Source organism: Nilaparvata lugens, chromosome X, assembly GCF_014356525.2.
Source record: "Nilaparvata lugens isolate BPH chromosome X, ASM1435652v1, whole genome shotgun sequence".
Lineage (NCBI taxonomy): Eukaryota > Metazoa > Arthropoda > Insecta > Hemiptera > Delphacidae > Nilaparvata > Nilaparvata lugens.
In genome coordinates this window covers 104,709,855-104,730,076 of record NC_052518.1, presented here as the reverse complement: position 1 = coordinate 104,730,076, position 20,222 = coordinate 104,709,855, and the positions used below count along the sequence as shown (strand labels likewise).

Here is a 20,222-nt window from a genome sequence, read left to right as displayed (position 1 = left end):
TATTTACAAGCATAGAGAGAAGATAGTCGATGGAATAGGGCGTTTATGTTACAAATGCCTCAAGACATTTAGATAGTCCATGTAGTTCTTTTTCGTGAAGCGGTGTGACGCTGGTAGTCTTTCATACTGTGCCGTTCTTATACTCTCACTCGGCCAAAACAGTAATAATATACAGTAGTCGACAGTAATGGCCTGAACTAACAAAAAAGTGTTCTTATTAAATAATTGTTGTAATCATCCTAAAATCACGAGATAATCTTTTTGTCAGCGATTACAAACTCCTTCAACTATTACCTACTCCTTGGTCCGGTTCAAAAATCAAACATCAATTTAATTGTTTGCATCATCGTCGTAAACAATGAGGAAGAAAGAATGCAAATTCTTATCAACACGCAGAAAGATTCACCGGTATCAATTCATTGCGCGTGCGGGCTCAAAGGTGATGTTGTTTGGGATTGAGGACACTTCTATAGTAGGACACAGCAGTGAGTTTGGAGTCATGAACAAGTCACGAGGCGGCCGACTGTTAGTATTCAACCCAGCAATAATACGTAACAACCAGTGGAATTTCCTGCAGACACGGCGTGGCTTAAAATAAGTCAGTCACTCTTGGATATTCCTCCTTACAAAGTCACTTGAAAAACGAGTCTAGCAGTTCGGTTTTTATAAGAAAGTTGAAAATTCGGTTCTGTCGAATGTTAAGGTGCGTACAGACATAGAGAAACAATAGCGTAAGTAGATATCCCATGGTATAGGGCGTTTATGTCGCAATTTTCAATGTTAACTCAAGCCAATAGTCCACGTAGTTCTTTCCTGTGAAGCTGTGTGACGCTGGTAGTCTCTCATATTGTACCGTTCATACACTCTCACCCCAACAAAACAGTAAAAATCTACAATAATCGACAATAATAGGCTTGAGTTAACAGTAAAAGTTGCGACATAAACGCCCTATACCATGGGATATCTACTTACGCTATTGTTTCTCTATGGTACAGACTTGTACTAGTGTGTTATCACATTGATCTGGATACAGATTTTTGCGCCAAGAACACGCGTATTTCGCTTTTCATTAGCTGATAATTTTATCTGTATTTCTACAGAAACGGTGATAATAGTATTAGCATCAGCTGATGAAGAGTGAAATGCGTGTGTTCTTTGCGCTCAATCTGCTTGAGCAATGTAGAAAAATGCATTGAAAACTCAATGAAAAACTCGAGAGAAGAAACTCACTAAAACACGCTGGGGAAACGCTTGGAAAACACTGTAAAAGCGCCTCTTTTGAGCGTATCTTTGGCGTTAAGTCCTCTCAAGACATAATTTCTAGACCTTAGCTGAATTCCTGTATCAAGTTTGAACATTTTCTCTCAATTGATTCTTGAAAAATGTTAGAAACAGCAGAAAAACGCTAGGGAAAGCAAGGAAAACGCAGTAAAACCTCCCATCTTGACCGTATCTTTGACGTAATTCTGAAGTTCTTTCATGACAAAATTTCTAGACCCTTGCTGAACTTCTGTATCAAATCTGAACATAATCATGAAGGCATAGAAAACGCAGGAAAAACGCTACAAAACCGCCGATCTTGGGCGGAACTTAGGCGTCTTAACTCTAGACGGACTCAACTTCCAATACAAAATTTTAATACCTCAGCTGAGCCTGTGTACAAAGTTTGAACATTTTTTGTCAATTAGTTTTTGAAAGAGCTGAGAAAACACAGATTTTGGACGTATTTTTGACATTTGTTTCAAGTGCGCCTCTAAGATGGCAAACTGAAAATACCTGCCAAATTTGAACGTATTTGGTTCAGTAGATCTTTAGTTCTGTTGATTATGAATGAGTGAGTGAATGAATCATTACCATATCACTTTTATATGTATATAGATAGTAATGTCAAGAGTAATATTTCCGCGCGTGAATGTATGATTCAGCTTTCTCTTTCATATGTAATTCTAAGCATGATGTCTCACTTCTTCAGGGATTTCCCTAAGAAACTTCTCTTCGCTTATTATTCTCTCAATGCTTCATTAACTTAAAAAAATCGTGGAAGATAGATGACTTGTTATAATATTGGTGGCATAGCAAGATCTCAGGATAACTAAGCGAGCAAAAACCAACATTCATTAATTTTATCGATGTAGAAATCTAATTTTGAATAATTTACAAAGATTTTATGCGCGTTTTTCTCCCGTATAATCATTATAGTAACCTAACGCAATCATAGTTATTACTATCGTTAGCCTTTTTACAGCATCAAATGGCATTTCCTAGTGATATGACAAAATTATAATGATAATTAGTGTGACTCTCACAAAAACTATGGTTAATTTGTTTCGATTGGAAACAATGTTCATCTTTGTATCATTTCTCTTCTATTTAGAGTCGCTAATGATTCTTATGTGATAAACTAATAGGTATGATCTAGATTTCAGAACCCTGTAACATTATATATTCAGATGCAGGAACTCAAAGTGAAACAGCTGTCTACAGTATATAGTATAAAACATATATTTCTTGATTTTTTATAATTCAATGTACTCAACTGATTGTCTTCTTGAATTCCAGATAAGAGCTACTGAAAATCTCCTCCTTCAGACTGGAGTTTTAAAGGATTTCAAAAAATGATGCTCATTCAAAGATAAGGTAACTCTTTCAATTTTATTTTTTCTTTCTATGTTGTGAAGATGATGTGGTAGATTATTGAAAGCAACATGATTTATTGTAAAACCACTCATTTAAACATTTGAGATACTAGTTTCGATTTTCACACCACTATTAATCTCTAGCGAAATGAAAGCTCAAACATCGAGCAGCAGATAGTATGGGCGAAACCCTAAGGCTCAACTCACACTTAGGCGACTCAGGTCGAGAAGAGACTCTACTCTAGTCGAGAGCTTGTGTTTTCATATGGCGACGTCGCGGAGACTAGAATCGACTGGTCTGAGTGTCACCATTTGGAAACACATGCTCTCGACTAGAGTCGAGTCTCTTCTCGACCTGAGTCGCCTAAGTGTGAGTTGAGCCTAAGATTGGCCAACTTGATATTGCTCATTTATTCATTCATTCCACAATCACAAATATCAAATTAATGATTGGGATCAACAAGATAAACCCAAAACTGTTTCTCTCCCTAATTTTGATAAAAATAGTCTAAATGAGGTTGTGTGAACACTTATCATGATGATCACAAAAAGGTACAGTCCAAATATACATTTTACTGAACATTTTGTACCTGGGCTAATCAGAAAGGTGAAACACTGAATTATTACACTTGACAACCATATAGAAACTATATTATATTTTAGATATTTATTTTATTTACTAAACTGAACAACTATATATTACATCGAACATCAAATACATAGGTATAACAAAATCAAATATAAGATATTTACATCAAACACATAGTAATAACACAAGAAATTGTCTTAGGATTGATATTCCCTATCAGAGGTTATCCAAAACAGCCAAAAGCTATGATACATTTGGTATAAAATTTACAATAAATTACCTACAGATTTAATATTAGAGACAGAAAAGAAATTTAAGACGAGATTATTGAATTGGCTTGTGATAAATCCTTTTTATAGTGTTGAAGAGTTCTTTGAGAGTGAAATAATTGTTGCTTAGAGTTAAGAGGTTTCTATTTGTATTTATGTATTGTTCAAAAGGCTCAAGTTGTGCTGTAAGGAATATGTTTTGTGCATTCAAATGAATTGTATTAATGTATTTGAAAAATCTAATTGACTTACAGTTTACTTACTGTATTATTTTTAATGTAATTTTGTGTGTACAGTTGCTGTAAAACCTTTTTTCATCTTTTGTCGTACTGTATTCAATATTTGACTTTGCCTATTGTTCTTAGAATTTAACGGCAATAAAATCATATTTATTTATATATTTATCAGAATTCATAATATTGAGTCTATATAAATCCAACAGAACACACATTAGTTAATACTCTCTCGAAGATGATTGATTAAAAACAGAATGATGATAGTTTAAAAAAAAACAGAAAATTTACGGAACAACGTGAATTTTTTAAGTTTATATTAGTTTCATCCTACTTTTTAATTATTATTAAACGAAAATCCAAATTAAATGCTGTAATTATAATTAACCCGAAGACCTCTGCTACTGCAAATATTGACAACATGGTAAACAGCTGGATAAGAATTCGATGAGCGCTACTATTCAAAAATTATTTGTCATGAAATGCTTGCCGGAAAGCTTCCTGACCGGCAATTAGGAGGTACTGGGTTCGATTCCCGGGCTGACAAATAATTTTTGAATAGTAGCGCTCATTGAATTTCCATCCAGCTGTTTACCCTGTTATCAATATTTGCAGTAGCAGAAGTCTTCGGGGTGAATTACAGCATTTAATTTGGATTTTTGTTTAATAATAATTGTTATTTCATTAGCATTTGAACAATTGCAATATCTCAGAAATTTCCATCAGTTTTCTGTTTTTCTCAAGCAGACAGTATTGTATTCAATGGCAAGTAATATAAACTGTGTAATATAAATTTGTTATGTTGGATAAACTTGATTTGATGTTTTTTTACAGGGTACTAATATAGACATAAAAGTTGAGCAATACATTACTGCAGTGATCCAGCAACTCATGACAAATTTGCTTGTAACAACAAGTTAACAACCGATAGCAGAGGAGGATAAATTGGGAAAAATCAATATAAAAAAGATGCCAAAGGAAATGACAACAACAAACATGTAAAATCAACCAAAGTGTGTGCAACGTTTGATAATTACTTCGTACAACTATAGATATGGGGCCAAAGTTGTACGATCATATAAATAATAGACATTCAAAGAACGAACAATTTTGGTACAGAGACATTCATAAAAATAGTTTATCAATGATACATCACTTCAAAACCAGCAGATTAAATTAATAGCGTGATACTAGTTTAACTATTATGTGACAAAATCGAGGTTAGTCACAAATTGTGACGTTCAAATTGTTGATGCATAGAGTGCGTGATATTTGAATCTACATGAACTAGTAAAATATTTCATTAGTAACAGTCATACCAAAATATTAATGACAGTATTGAAATTAAGAGACTATCTAGTACCAATCATTTGGGAAATACGCTTCTTTCACTAGTTCATTTTTGTAGAGACCAAGATTGAAGAGGCAATATAGTATTAAATATTTGGAAAAAGGTACGCTTTGTTCTTCTTAGACTAGTTCATTTTTGAACAGTATTAAGATTAATTGACATACAATATAGTAGCAATTATTTGGGAAATACGCTTTGTTTTTGTAAGACTAGTTCATTTTTAAACAATTTATTAAGTAGTTCATTTTTGTGTGGTGTTAAATGTGAAACTACTAAATTCGCTCAAGTTGATTGTTGTGAAGAAAAACTAAGTCATCATTCCGAAACTAAATCAATATAAATTTCTTATAGAAATTAAATCATCATTGTTAAAATATTCAGTCAAGTAACAGTGTGTAGTGTTATTGAATTGAAACTACAGTGTGTAGTGTTGGAACAATTAACCAATTCAAATTTGAGACTATCGTGAAAATGGTAGACATCGGGACGATAGTGGTGGGCGCTTTGAAAGCCGCATCAGGTTTGGTGGGGATATCGAAGTTATGGTTTCTGCCGACGTTTTTGGCGGCTCTAGCCTATTATAACTACGACATCTATGATCCGGAAAATCAACCACTAAATACGAACAATATCAGGGAAGAATATGACTTCATAGTGGTGGGGGGAGGGTCAGCAGGATGTGTGATGGCTAATAGACTGACCGAGGTGCCTCAGTGGACCACACTTTTGCTGGAGGCCGGAGGCCAAGAGACTGAACTCACCGATGTGCCAGTCCTATCTCTCTACCTCCACAAGAGCAAATTCGATTGGAAATACAGGTAAAACAGCCAACAATTTACATTTTCTTATTTATTATTATAGGAATTACTAGTACCCTCTTTCATACAGAGTGTTTACTAACGGGATTCACAGGATTTCTTGAAGGTTTGGAAACGGTCAGCAAACAAATTTTTCAATTTTTTTTTCAAATTTACATAGAATCTTGAGCAATAAAGTTTATACAATTCAAGAAATGATATAATATACTTATTAAAAACAAACAACAAAATATAGAACTATACTAAACAATCTTGAGCTATCACAATTTTATTCTTGTATAAAATTCTTGTATCAGATAGGAAAGAGCTTACATAGGCAACAAAGGCCTGTGCGTAAGCTCGAGTTATCGTAACAATATGTGTTATATCTATAATTATAAAGAGAGATCTCAATTTTCATTAGAGATCTAAACTACATTAAAATAATTTTCAATTATGAAACTATAATCCCCATGCATTAAGAAGGGATAAAAAAAGTGAAAAACTAAATTATAAATAACTTTAAATTTAGAAATAAAAGATGATGAAAACCAAGGAATAGCGAGGAAGGCTACAATTTAAATAACAAATTCAAGTCATGAAAACAGATCAGACAAGCATGACAGAACTGAAAAAAATCTAAAATGGTATTGCTAAACGTATCAATGCAGTGGCTTATTCTATTGTACAAACGTGAAGTTCTGTATAGCCTATGTAAGAATTGTAATGATGAGTCGTTCTGATGAGTGGCATGTAAACAGAATATTTGGTCTTGGTCTATTAGATGAGACATAAAGTTGCAACATATTTATAAATTCTGGCATGAATACTTGATTGTTTAGTATATTATATAATAGCAAGAGGAAACCGACATATCTCCTTTCTTCCATTTTTTGAACATTAAATAACAACCTAGATTGCCTGTTCAAAAAGCTATCGGACAGTATACGTTGAACTTTTAAAATAAAGATACCTTAAAAATGTATTCTGATTTTCTTCCAAATCAAGAATTGCGCTGCTGTGAAATGGAGTGATGTGAGATGGATTGTTTAGCAATGGTATTGCTATCCTTGTCTATCATTCAACAACGCATATAGAGCTATCATCTCTTTCTCAATTTGTTGTGTTGCCCGATCGTCTTTTAACAATGTAGAATTAATAATTAATTTAAAAAATATTTCATCATAATTATGAGAATTCATTATGGAACCAATGAAAAATATAATTTGAGAAATTATATTTTTCATTGGTTCCATAATGAATTCTCATAATTATGATGAAATATTTTTTAAATTAATTATTAATTCTACATTGTTAAAAGACGATCGGGCAACACAACAAATTGAGAAAGAGATGATAGCTCTATATGCGTTGTTGAATGATAGACAAGGATAGCAATACCATTGCTAAACAATCCATCTCACATCACTCCATTTCACAGCAGCGCAATTCTTGATTTGGAAGAAAATCAGAATACATTTTTAAGGTATCTTTATTTTAAAAAGTTCAACGTATACTGTCCGATAGCTTTTTGAACAGGCAATCTAAGGTTGTTATTTAATGTTCAAAAAATGGAAGAAAGGAGATATGTCGGTTTCCTCTTGCTATTATATAATATACTAAACAATCAAGTATTCATGCCAGAATTTATAAATATGTTGCAACTTTATGTCTCATCTAATAGACCAAGACCAAATATTCTGTTTACATGCCACTCATCAGAACGACTCATCATTACAATTCTTACATAGGCTATACAGAACTTCACGTTTGTACAATAGAATAAGCCACTGCATTGATACGTTAGCAATACCATTTTAGATTTTTTTCAGTTCTGTCATGCTTGTCTGATCTGTTTTCATGACTTGAATTTGTTATTTAAATTGTAGCCTTCCTCGCTATTCCTTGGTTTTCATCATCTTTTATTTCTAAATTTAAAGTTATTTATAATTTAGTTTTTCACTTTTTTATCCCTTCTTAATGCATGGGGATTATAGTTTCATAATTGAAAATTATTTAATGTAGTTTAGATCTCTAATGAAAATTGAGATCTCTCTTTATAATTATAGATATAACACATATTGTTACGATAACTCGAGCTTACGCACAGGCCTTTGTTGCCTATGTAAGCTCTTTCCTATCTGATACAAGAATTTTATACAAGAATAAAATTGTGATAGCTCAAGATTGTTAGTATAGTTCTATATTTTGTTGTTTGTTTTAATAAGTATATTATATCATTTCTTGAATTGTATAAACTTTATTGCTCAAGATTCTATGTAAATTTGAAAAAAAAATTGAAAAATTTGTTTGCTGACCGTTTCCAAACCTTCAAGAAATCCTGTGAATCCCGTTAGTAAACACTCTGTATGAAAGAGGGTACTAGTAATTCCTATAATAATAAATAAGAAAATGTAAATTGTTGGCTGTTTTACCTGTATTTCCAATCGAATTTGCTCTTGTGGAGGTAGAGAGATAGGACTGGCACATCGGTGAGTTCAGTCTCTTGGCCTCCGGCCTCCAGCAAAAGTGTGGTCCACTGAGGCACCTCGGTCAGTCTATTAGCCATCACACATCCTGCTGACCCTCCCCCCACCACTATGAAGTCATATTCTTCCCTGATATGTTCGTATTTAGTGGTTGATTTTCCGGATCATAGATGTCGTAGTTATAATAGGCTAGAGCCGCCAAAAACGTCGCCAGAACATAAACCAATAAGGTTTTGCTGGTAACGCCAATGAATTTTAAGAAATTTAAATCAATATGATTTTTTTTCACTTTCAAGTGATTTTTTTAAATATATTGTGTATTGTTTTTGTGTATTATTTGTAGGCAATAATATGGTATTTAATGGATGTTGAATACTAATGAATGTTCATAAAATATAATAATAGTACCCTTTCAAATTAATTGAATAATAAATTAAGAATACAAATTATAACTACTAGTTTCATTATTTTTATCATTTACTAGCTGGCCCGTCGAACTTCGTACCGCCAAATAGTTTAATGCATGACAAACTTTAACTGGATGCACACCTGAGGAGGCGCGATGCGGCATTTTATTTATATAGATAATTTCATACTGCAAAATAAATAATTTACTAAAAATCAATTAATTCTGAACACCGGAGAGAGCACAATTATTCGAAACAAAGCAATGTCTTTAGAGCATGTAAGTCTTTAACCTGAGGCCGCACTGCTGGATGGTTACACACACAACAGTCATTTTGTTTTTAGTCTGGGCGTTTAGAATGAAATACATGGGCGGTTATGGAGCAGCACACACTCTTGTCTACTATTTACCGATGATTATAACAGCTGATTTACATTTCTGTGTGTGGCCAGCTCACAAATCTTCTCCCATAAGGATTACATGAAAACTTTAAAGGAAAGTGTCCTGAAGTCGGATTATAAATTTTATAGGCCATAAACCTTGTCCTGAACATAACGAACACAACTAAAAAAACCATCAAATTCGGTGAACACATAAAAACGTTATTGAATGTCAAAATTTTAGGCTCAATTTTTATTTATATAGATTATTATTTATAATAATTATTTGAAATTTTATAAGCTGACGATGGTGTGAACACTGAAACTAGTTACTCTGTTGTAGTCTGATGATGACCAACAAAGGTCACTACAAAAGTAAGTGTATTTTCACTTCTCTGTTGTATGCGTTGTATACTTTTTCACTGTTAAAATTAAACTTGAATTTTAAAAAACACTTTTGAAGTGAAAATACACTTACTTTTGTAGTGACGATCGTTTCGACCTGTTGTTGGATGGTCATCATCAGACTGTGGGAATTCAGGCGACCACAACCTATTCCACCACCTTCATCCCTTACCACACATAGCCTTGTCATCTGAGTAAATTCCCACAGTCTGATGATGACCAACAACAGGTCGAAACGATCGTCACTACAAAAGTAAGTGTATTTTCACTTCAAAAGTGTTTTTTAAAATTCAAGTCTAAAACAACTAGTTTCAGTGTTCACACCATCGTCAGGTTATAAAATTTCAAATAATTATTATAAATAATAATCTATATAAATAAAAATTGAGCCTAAAATTTTGACATTCAATAACGTTTTTATGTGTTCACCGAATTTGATGATTTTTTTTAGTTGTGTTCGTTATGTTCAGGACAAGGTTTATGGCCTATGAAATTTATAATCCGACTTCAGGACTCTTTCCTACGGTCCTTTAAAGTTTTCATGTAATCCTTATGGGAGAAGATTTGTGAGCTGGCCACACACAGAAATGTAAATCAGCTGTTATAATCATCGGTAAATAGTAGACAAGAGTGTGTGCTGCTCCATAACCGCCCATGTATTTCATTCTAAACGCCCAGACTAAAAACAAAATGACTGTTGTGTGTATAACCATCCAGCAGTGCGGCCTCAGGTTAAAGACTTACATGCTCTAAAGACATTGCTTTGTTTCGAATAATTGTGCTCTCTCCGGTGTTCAGAATTAATTGATTTTTAGTAAATTATTTATTTTGCAGTATGAATTTATCTATATAAATAAAATGCCGCATCGCGCCTCCTCAGGTGTGCATCCAGCTAAAGTTTGTCATGCATTAAACTATTTGGCGGTACGAAGTTCGACGGGCCAGCCAGTAAATGATAAAAATAATGAAACTAGTAGTTATAATTTGTATTCTTAATTTGTTATTTCATTAATTTCAAAGGGTATTATTACTCTTTTTTATATATAAAAGAAAGTATTCCATATAGATCTTAAGAACTAATGAATGTATTTACGATATAACACAGAACACAACCATCAGATACAGCATGTCAAGCGATGAAGGACAAAAGATGCTGTTGGACTAGAGGAAAAGTGATAGGAGGATCCTCTGTACTGAACACTATGCTCTACATCAGAGGAAACCGGAGGGATTATGATTACTGGGAAGCCCTGGGAAACGAGGGCTGGGGCTACGAGGATATCCTGCCCTATTTTAAGAAATCGCAGGACCAGACCAATCCTTATTTGGCCAGAAACACTAGGTATCACGGCACTGGGGGCTACCTCACTGTCATGGATGCCCCTTGGATGACACCTCTTGGTAAGTTACCAAAAACCAGAAACTTCTCTCCATATAAGCAGTCTAATGGCCGGTTTCCGAGCTCGGCATTTAGCTAAGTCCTAGACTTTAAACAGCTGGAGTCAGAAAATTGGCTTTCCAAAACGGGGCGTAGTCGCAGCTTTTATAACAGTAGTCGTAGTTTTTATTTTCTCATTTCTATAATTGGAAACGTTTTTCCTTGACGAAATTAGACATTCCTAAATAATTCAAAATAGCTGAAACTTTACACTATTTTCTCTTCATTTTATTTTGTGTTCAATTTTCTAGTTTTTCGAAATTTAATTCAAACGTGACTATGACAATGACTGCGACTACGCCCCGTTTTGGAAAACCAATTTTCTGACTCCAGCTGTTTAAAGTCTAGGACTTGGCTAGATCCCGAGCTCGGAAACCGGCCCTAAATGATTAATCACTTTTGAACAATTAATTACGACATAGCAGTCAGGTATTAGCTTCTACTTACATTATGAATCAAACATTGAAGAGTCTAAATAAACGAATAAATAAATATAATTTTATTGACATTCAACTGATTATAGCTACAGTCAACGTCATATTCTAATTCTAATTCAACACACAACAAATTCGAATTCAAATTCAATATCAAACACACATACATATATATATAAACAAACAAATATATATATATATACAAACATATATATACAAACACAAACACATTTATATAAAGATATAAAGTGAAGTCACTTAGTGATGGGTTGAAAAATGAACCTATCTAATTTACATAATAAGGTAACATTAAAATAGGAAAATCTAAAATATCAAGTCCATATCTAATAAAAATCACAAGTTAATTTAATTAATTCAATTAAATGGTCGATAATCCCAATATTTTATTCTTACAAGAGATTCGTAAGACTTATCTCTAAATACTACTCTATCTCTAAATATATAACTTTACCTTACTTCTTCTCTATTTTATCATTTTCTTTGTAATTTTGTTTAGTTTAATTAGTCAACTCATTTTTCTTATTTTAATTAAACTTATTCATATTGTACGATACGAATATAATTATATAAATAATTAGTATTTTATTTTAAGATTCAGCATGTAATTCTGAAATTTGTTTAATTTCTGTATAAGTTGTTTATTTTCCTCTCTAGTATTTTGTGTGGAGTGCGGTTTTGGGCAGTGTGCCTGTCGCATCCACACTGATTCACTACAATGTAAATATTTTTCCAATAAATTGAAATAGAAATTGAAAGACTCTTTGTCAATAATAATTTGTTATTAATGAAAATGTCTCACATTAATATAAATGTCCCAATGTTTAAAATGCTACTCTTGATAATACAGTTCAAATTTCATACACATACATATTTTATACAGTAAAAAGCACAATACTTTGCAATTCTAAAAATTCATTAAGTGAATAAAAAGGATTTCTTAGTAGCCAGCAGCTATACACCCTCTGTTTGAATAGACCAGCTGGAGCCTCTATCCATTCCTGTGGCAGTTTGTTAAATAATTTTAAGCCAACGTTTTCATAGCTGTTCTGCGATTTTGATAGCTTACAAAAACGTGTATTAATAGTTCTATTACTTCTTGTGTTGGAGGGATGTATATCTTTCCTTAGCTGGTGTTCATTCAAGTTTTTCTTTGTGTACAACAGAACAGAGTAAATGTAGAGATTTATAACAGTTTGAATTTTATATTTATTAAACAATGGCCTGCAGTGAGCCAGCCTATCAGAGTATGAAATGATTCTGTTGGCATTCTTTTGAAGCAGCAAGATATCCTGGACATGTGCGCAGTTACCCCATAGCAAAAGATCATATGATAAAGTGCTCTGGATAAAGGCAAAATGGGCTGACCTTACATACGACTCTGGAAGATAGCTTATCAAACATCTATTATCAAATTTATTAATAAATATAAGACTCTGGACAATTTTGTGCAAACGTATTTCATATGTGCCTCCCATCACAATTTACTGTCTATCATGACACCCAGAAACTTAGGGTCTTATGCAGATGCTCGTTTTAAACTGCGTCTAGCCCATTAAACTCAAGTTTAAACTGTAGATGTCTATGCTGATTTCATCTGAAGCCAGCAAACGTTGTTTAAACGCCCACAGCAATTAGATATGTCACATATCACACCAATATTGAATGTTTAAGGAAACAGTTGTTCTGTATAAGTACTGATAATAAACCTTATTCCGGATTACTTTCTCACAGACTCTAAGATTAGTAGAAAAACTAAACTTGATATAAAAAAACAGGACTCACAGTTGCTTTTTCTCCCATATCGACGTATAATGCTCAAGATTTCTCTCAAACTACTGATTGCAATGCCATTTATCGATTCTTTATTGATTTATACAATAAGTACATCATAAAAATGATAGGGAGAGATAAAATAAGGTAACCTTGTGCTATTCCTCTCCCAAATATTTAGATAAGGCTACACATAGTCCGAAATAGGTGAAGTCTTGTTGTTGTTCACTTCACAAAATTTTCCGTCCTTAATTATTTTCACAACGTAGATTTTTAAATTCAAATGCTTCTAAACCAAACATGGAAGAAATATTTCGCAATGTTATCACTAAAATAGGAAATATTTACATATTACAGAAATAATTTCTTTAGATATTTTTGTTAGAAGTGGACTCGCTCACAAATTTTTGCTAATATTTTATTTCTCTCTTTTTTCCCATCTTCTACTCCGATTTTGCTCCTCTTCACTTTTCATTCCTTATTTTTATACCCTCTACCAGCCCATTACATGGGAAACCATAGTTGGCTAGGTATTTTTCATCCTTTTTTTCTTTTCAGCACACCCCACCATGAAGCTCTTTGTATTTTTTAGAAATTTGTAATTTGATTGTGTTGTTTTGTATTTTGATTCATTTTGTGTATCTTGTGTTGATTTGAATAAAATTGAACTGAGTATTGCATTTTGAGTTTGCTGTAAAATTCTCTTTAAAAAAGAAACCTTTTTTCAGGTGTGGCGTTCCTGCAGGCAGGTGAAGAAATGGGTTACCCCATAACCGACGTGAACGGTGAAAATCAGACCGGATTTTCGTTCTACCAGTTCACGATGCGGCGTGGCTATAGATGCAGTGCGGCGAAAGCATTTCTGCGACCCGTCAGACTGAGACAAAATCTTCATGTGTCATTATGGTCACATGTGACGAAAATATTAATAGATGCCGAGACGAAACGAGCGTATGGCGTCGAATTCATTAAGAACGGCGTCAAGAAAACCGTCCTCGCCAAACGAGAAGTGATACTCTCTGCTGGCGCAATCGGGTCACCTCAGTTACTCATGGTGTCAGGTGAGATAACTGATATTGAAAAGTGACTATTATTAGTGAATTTCTTCACTTTATGTACCGGTATTGATAACCCATTAAAATGTTTATAATAACAAATATTTTTGTCAATGTAGCCTACTATTTGAATGGGAATGTAATATAACACTAGAATATTGTCTAAAAATATAACGAGGTTAATCAAAAGTTACAAACATGTTTTAACATCTATGGTGTCAAAGAGTATTTGAAAAACGAACACTTGATTATAACATAAATCTCGGAACTAGTCGTGTATAGTTTGAGAGAAATATTTGAAGGATAAGTAATCTAGTTATTTTCTAAGGTGACTAGTTAAGGCTACTACTAAAATGAATAATATAATTTAATATTTTATATAATTAATTGTATGTGTAGGCCCATTATATTTCCAATTAATGCAATGTTTACACAAGGGGGCGATTTTATCTCTATTCTTTATTGATTGAGTACATCATCAAAATGATAGAGAGAAAAAAAGTAACCTTGTGCTATTCCTCTCCCAAATTTAGATAAGATTACACAATAGTCCGAAATAGGTTAAGTCTTGTAGTTGTTCACTTCACAAAATTTTCAGTCCTTAATTATTTTCACAACGTAGAGTTTTAAATTTAAATGCTTCAAAACCAAACATAGAGGAAATATTTCACATTATTATCACTAAAATAGGAAATATTCACATATTAAAGAAATAATTTTGCAGGAGCAAAAAACAAACTTAATATTCGAAAAGCACAGCTGTATATGCTTATCTGATTGGAGATTGTGAAATTGTTGCAGGGGTTGGACCAGCAGCCCATTTGAACGAGTTGAATATCCCAGTAATCCACGATTCTCCAGGAGTAGGAGAGAACTTGATGGATCACATCGCCGTTGGAGGAATTGTATTCCAAGTGGACTACCCAGTCAGTCTTGTCATGAATCGAGTGGTCAACTTGAACGCAGCTCTCAGGTATGCAGTGAGCGGAGATGGTCCTCTAACTTCCAGCGTCGGTCTTGAGACAGTGGGATTCATCACCACAAAATACGGAAACATATCAGACGACTGGCCTGACATGGAGTTTATGTTGACCTCGACAACTACCAGCTCCGATGGGGGTACAGCATCTGCCAACGCACATGGTCTCACCAAGGAGTTCTACGATGATTTCCTGGGGGATCTGTCGAACAAGGATGTGTTCGGTGTGTTCCCCATGATCCTCAGGCCGAAAAGTCGGGGAAGGATCAAGTTAAAGAGTAGCAACGCTCTCCATTATCCTCTCATGTACCATAACTACCTCACACATCCTGAGGATCTCAGGGTCCTGAGGGAAGGAGTGAAAGCTAGTCTAGCCATTGGTGAGACGTTAGCAATGAAGAGATTTGGAGCCCGCTTCCACAGGAAAACTGTGCCGGGCTGCAAACATCTGCCCCCTTTCACCGATGAATACTGGGAATGTTTCATCAGACAATACACTATGACAATCTACCACATGTCAGGTACTTGTAAAATGGGTCCCAGCACAGATCCTGAAGCAGTGGTCGATCCGCAACTCAGGTTGTATGGAATTCAAGGACTCAGGGTGATTGATGCATCCATTATGCCTCAGATTACAAGTGGCAACATCAATGCACCTGTTATCATGATTGCTGAAAAGGGGGCAGACATGATTAAAGAATTTTGGTCGCAACAAGATGTTGTATGATGAAGTTTCTGTGCAAAAGTGATGTTGATAATCTGAATCTTCATCATGTTTCATGGTGAAATTTCAGTGTAAAAGTGATGTTGATAGACTGACCAGACATAGCCGGCGTAGCTGGGTGATCAGAAGCTCCACAACTTCAGTCAGGTCAATGGTTTCATCGCTGTTGGGAAATTTTACAAAAATAACTATGATGAATCATCCGTGACATTTTTTAAACCGTTAGTTGTACAATAAAAATGTATGTAAATTTAACAATAAAATTGTTATTATAGCAAATTATAGAGGGGAATAAGCGTTTAGCCTAAATTATCAACTGACAGAAGAACTCAGTATAAAATACTAAAAATTTAGCAGACTTAACATGTTTGTGAACCATGTGTAGGTTGACAATCAATTTTCTATGTGAAAGATGACACTGTCAGATACACTGATATCAGATTGATTTAGGATCAACTACTTCCTCCAGTAGAAATGATTTTTTTAAAAATAGCATATCATGACTTCAAAGCAGAAACGTCTATTTTCGGCCAGGACTCAATTGAGTATGATGGAATGTTCTAAAATTTGCACATCAGGAATTTAATGCATTGAATCAAATTTTATGGCAGGACTCAGGAGGTTATTCGAGGCAAAGGATTTTTAAAATACAACTAATTCGACAATAGTTTCTATTAAGACATTCCACAAGAAATATAAAGTAGGTACTGTATATTTCGTGAGATTTTATATCAATGACCTTCAAGCTGTTTGTCAAAATAGAAATTATGGTATGTATTTGATAGTTGAAAGAATTGTATTGATTAAGGTTGATTCAGATCGAATAATGATATAGTTATTTGTGCAACTAGTGCGCAAAGTGACAGTTTGCTGCACCGAAAGAAACGTTTACGCCCGAGCCATAGGCGAGGGCGGAATGGTTTCTTGAGTGCAGCAGAGGAACTTTGGGCACGTATTTCACATTAAGTTTTTCCTACAGTTACCATTGAATATGAAAAGTGGGTAATTATGGGTAAAATTGCCTGAAATGCATCAAATGTTTTTCTGTGTAATTTTATTATTAATAAAAACCTTAATTTATTGTCAAATTGAATAAAAATGTTGTCCTTGGTTATAATATATAATACTAATAATTTGCGCGTTGTGCTTCATTGCACCTCTGCTCACTATAGCAGCCCAGTCACTGTTACCAACTTCATTTTGATTTTGCTGCACTGTTGCTCCATATAACCTACTAAGTATTTTGCGTTGCCATGTTGCAAATCTGGAGTGCAGAAAAATTTTTCCCGCACTAGAGCGGAAAAGTGATTCTTTGCGTTCTGTAATCAGTGCAGCAATGGCCACTTTTCAACGTAACTGTAGGAAAAATAAATAAATAATTCTTCATTTTCAGCAAGTCATAAAGCACAAGACAAAGTCAACATGTTATATACATTGAAACATAAACAGTAACTATTATATCATATTATTGAGATCATCAACAGCAAATTATTGTAGTTCCAATAAATCCTGATCGGATACCTGGATAAGATATAACGTACCATCTCTTTATGGTTTGTTGGTATTAGTCATTTTTTCATCTACTAAAATCTAAAATAGGATGATTAAAGATCAGCATTGATTGAAATCTGTTGATGGTTATCTGTGCTGAAAGGGTTGGAAAAGTGATTCAATCTTGAGTTTATCTGACATATTATTAGTGTATCTGACATTTATATATAAAAATGTATGACTCAACTCAAATATAAAATATTATTAATATATTATGTCAACTTACATGGCCCAGAAACGTGGAAGCTTAAAAGTAAGCTATTATTGTAAGTTGTTATTTTTCGAAAATCCCAGAGCTCTCAAGTATGTCGTAGAGATTGATTTTACCGTAAATTTTTCTCCTTAGGCATAAGTAAGTGGTTGTGACAATTTTGATTCAATTATTGTGTTTATACCGCACATAGAACCTATAATGCCCTATAATTATGTAGGTAACCATAATGATTTCATGTAACTATGATTTGACCTAAGATAAAGTTTATCATCACCAAATATGAACCTTATAGAAAGGTAATGTAAATATTTTAACTCTACATTAATAGCACCTAGATTATTCATCCCAGATGCCAAATTATAGCTGTATCGGAACGTTAAAAAAGTAAGTACCTATAGTAGGCCTAAGATTCTGGATGGAATAGATAGAGTAGTCATTTGAACAAAGATATAAACATTTATTGGACCGGACCAGTAATATATTTATTAGCAGTCTACTGAAAAATCAGATTTTGAATAAATTGGATAAAAAAATAAATACCTACTATTTTCATTTTTCATCCAATCTCCTTGAATTTGTATTTAATAATTCAAGGAGACTGGATAAAAAATATATTTAGGACTACAATGCATTTATTATTTTTAATCTTCTCAAATTTGGAATTTTAATTTGGTCCAGTACATTCTATTTACTGTATATAGAAATTACAAATGACAGCATTATTTTATGAATGCATGATGAGATCTATTGAAAACTTGAAAATCCAAGAAATTTACAAGCTAGAATTTTAAAAATGAAAAGAGATGATTTTATTTTAGGTGCCTTGAAGACTAATAATTATACATGATAATAATACATTAGCTTAGAGAAGAACAAAAGTATGACAATTTTATGTTCAAGCTTCCTAATTTTTTTAAATAATATTAAATTAATGGACAAGATCAGGAACTGACGACGGATGATCGAGGTGCAACTCTAAACTTATAATGTAAATATGTAACTTTTGAATGAGTCATCGAATTTCAAATAATGTAATATATCAAAATTTGAAATGTATATTCGAGTACGGTAGCCAATAAAGTGACTCTTTATGTAGGCCTAATTTCATTGATGGGCTATATTGTGAAATATTCTCAAGTTTCCAAAACTAAACATTTGTTACCAATCAATGACATTTTTTAAACCGTTAATATAAGTAAAGTTAATGATGTTTATTCTAATTCAAGCGATTATGCTATCTGTATTACTTTCTTGGCTCACTGTGCAAGTATAAGCTATATGGAAGTCTTACTCTAGTTTAACATATAGTTATCATTTAGTAGCCTACCTACTATATAGTATAATAATTATTATCAAGGGCCTAAACTTTAAATTTGATAATTGAAAAATGAAGAACTCAGTACAAAATACCAAAAATCTATCTTCAAATGAGCGTCTATCACAATAACAACAGGCGTATCAATAAAATGTATGAACAGTGTTAAACAGCCTTTCCATTAGTGAATATGTGCCTCTGTAAGAATATGTGTAACATAATAATAATTTATGTAGAAAATATTCGAAATCCGCATACAATAAGAAATAGGTAGTAGGAACATTCTCAAAAATGTGTATCACTGATTGACATTAATTGTTAGTTATTTTGTGGTCATCTCGTTCAACATAATGAATAGGTATTAGTTATCCAGTGTGTGGCAAATCATTTTGTAAAATAATATTTTAGGCTCATTATATGAGAATTTTGCGAGAATGTTCAAATAAGTAAGATATATAGGCATATTTATATATCAATCTTTTTACTCGATAGAAGCTATAAGCTATCAGATAACAGTAAAATTCAATAATATACAATACAATATTTCAATCATTGTTGAAGCTGTTCTCTGATTATTTTTTTTATCTTGTACAGTTCAACATTAGCCTATGCTGTATTTTGTTCTTCAAAACAAAATAGATCGAATTTTATATATAGATGTGCATTATTCATTCATAGATCCATCTACCAATGTCCCCATTAATTCAAGAAAATCATTTTTGTGAATGAATTGTTTGAATCATTTCCAAATTAAAAATTTAAATTACTGTTCTTGCTGGATGATAGCCTACCAGGGAGCAGAAAAGATAGCATGAGTAGATATGGTCAATTTTTGAGAAAAATTGTTCAGGAATAAACATAATAAAGAGCTTAAAATCTGAACTATGGTTGAGCAAAATCAGTTCTCAAACAACAGAGTGATTAGCAAAGTTTGTGTGATTATGTTATTTTTGAAATTGGCGGTAGTTTACAATGGTGTCACATGTCGAGTAGAGCAAGTAGTTCTCTGAAAATCAAGATTCAAGATTCAAGATTTCTTTATTGCAGAAAACATTTATACAAATGCATAGCATCGTCATAGATTAAACATGGTAAATAAAAGTATTTAGGCTACATTCAAAGAAATAAAAATACAAACACAAGCATACAAACATCAAACAAAATAC

The 20,222-nt window shown here is 33.1% G+C and overlaps 1 protein-coding gene across 1 annotated transcript in view; it reads left to right on the top strand.

Moving 5' to 3' along the window:
- Window positions 1-16,808, top strand: part of LOC111054009 (glucose dehydrogenase [FAD, quinone]) — a 68,732-nt gene extending 51,924 nt beyond the window's left edge. Inside the window, exons 2-6 of the mRNA XM_022340966.2 lie at window positions 2,560-2,637; window positions 4,562-5,896; window positions 10,661-10,956; window positions 13,947-14,279; window positions 15,075-16,808. Of these exons, the coding sequence (XP_022196658.2) occupies window positions 5,550-5,896; window positions 10,661-10,956; window positions 13,947-14,279; window positions 15,075-15,979 (1,881 nt within the window). The 5' untranslated portion in view covers window positions 2,560-2,637; window positions 4,562-5,549 and the 3' untranslated portion in view covers window positions 15,980-16,808. The remainder of the gene's footprint in view (window positions 1-2,559; window positions 2,638-4,561; window positions 5,897-10,660; window positions 10,957-13,946; window positions 14,280-15,074) is intronic.
- The last annotated feature ends 3,414 nt before the right edge of the window (window positions 16,809-20,222 follow it).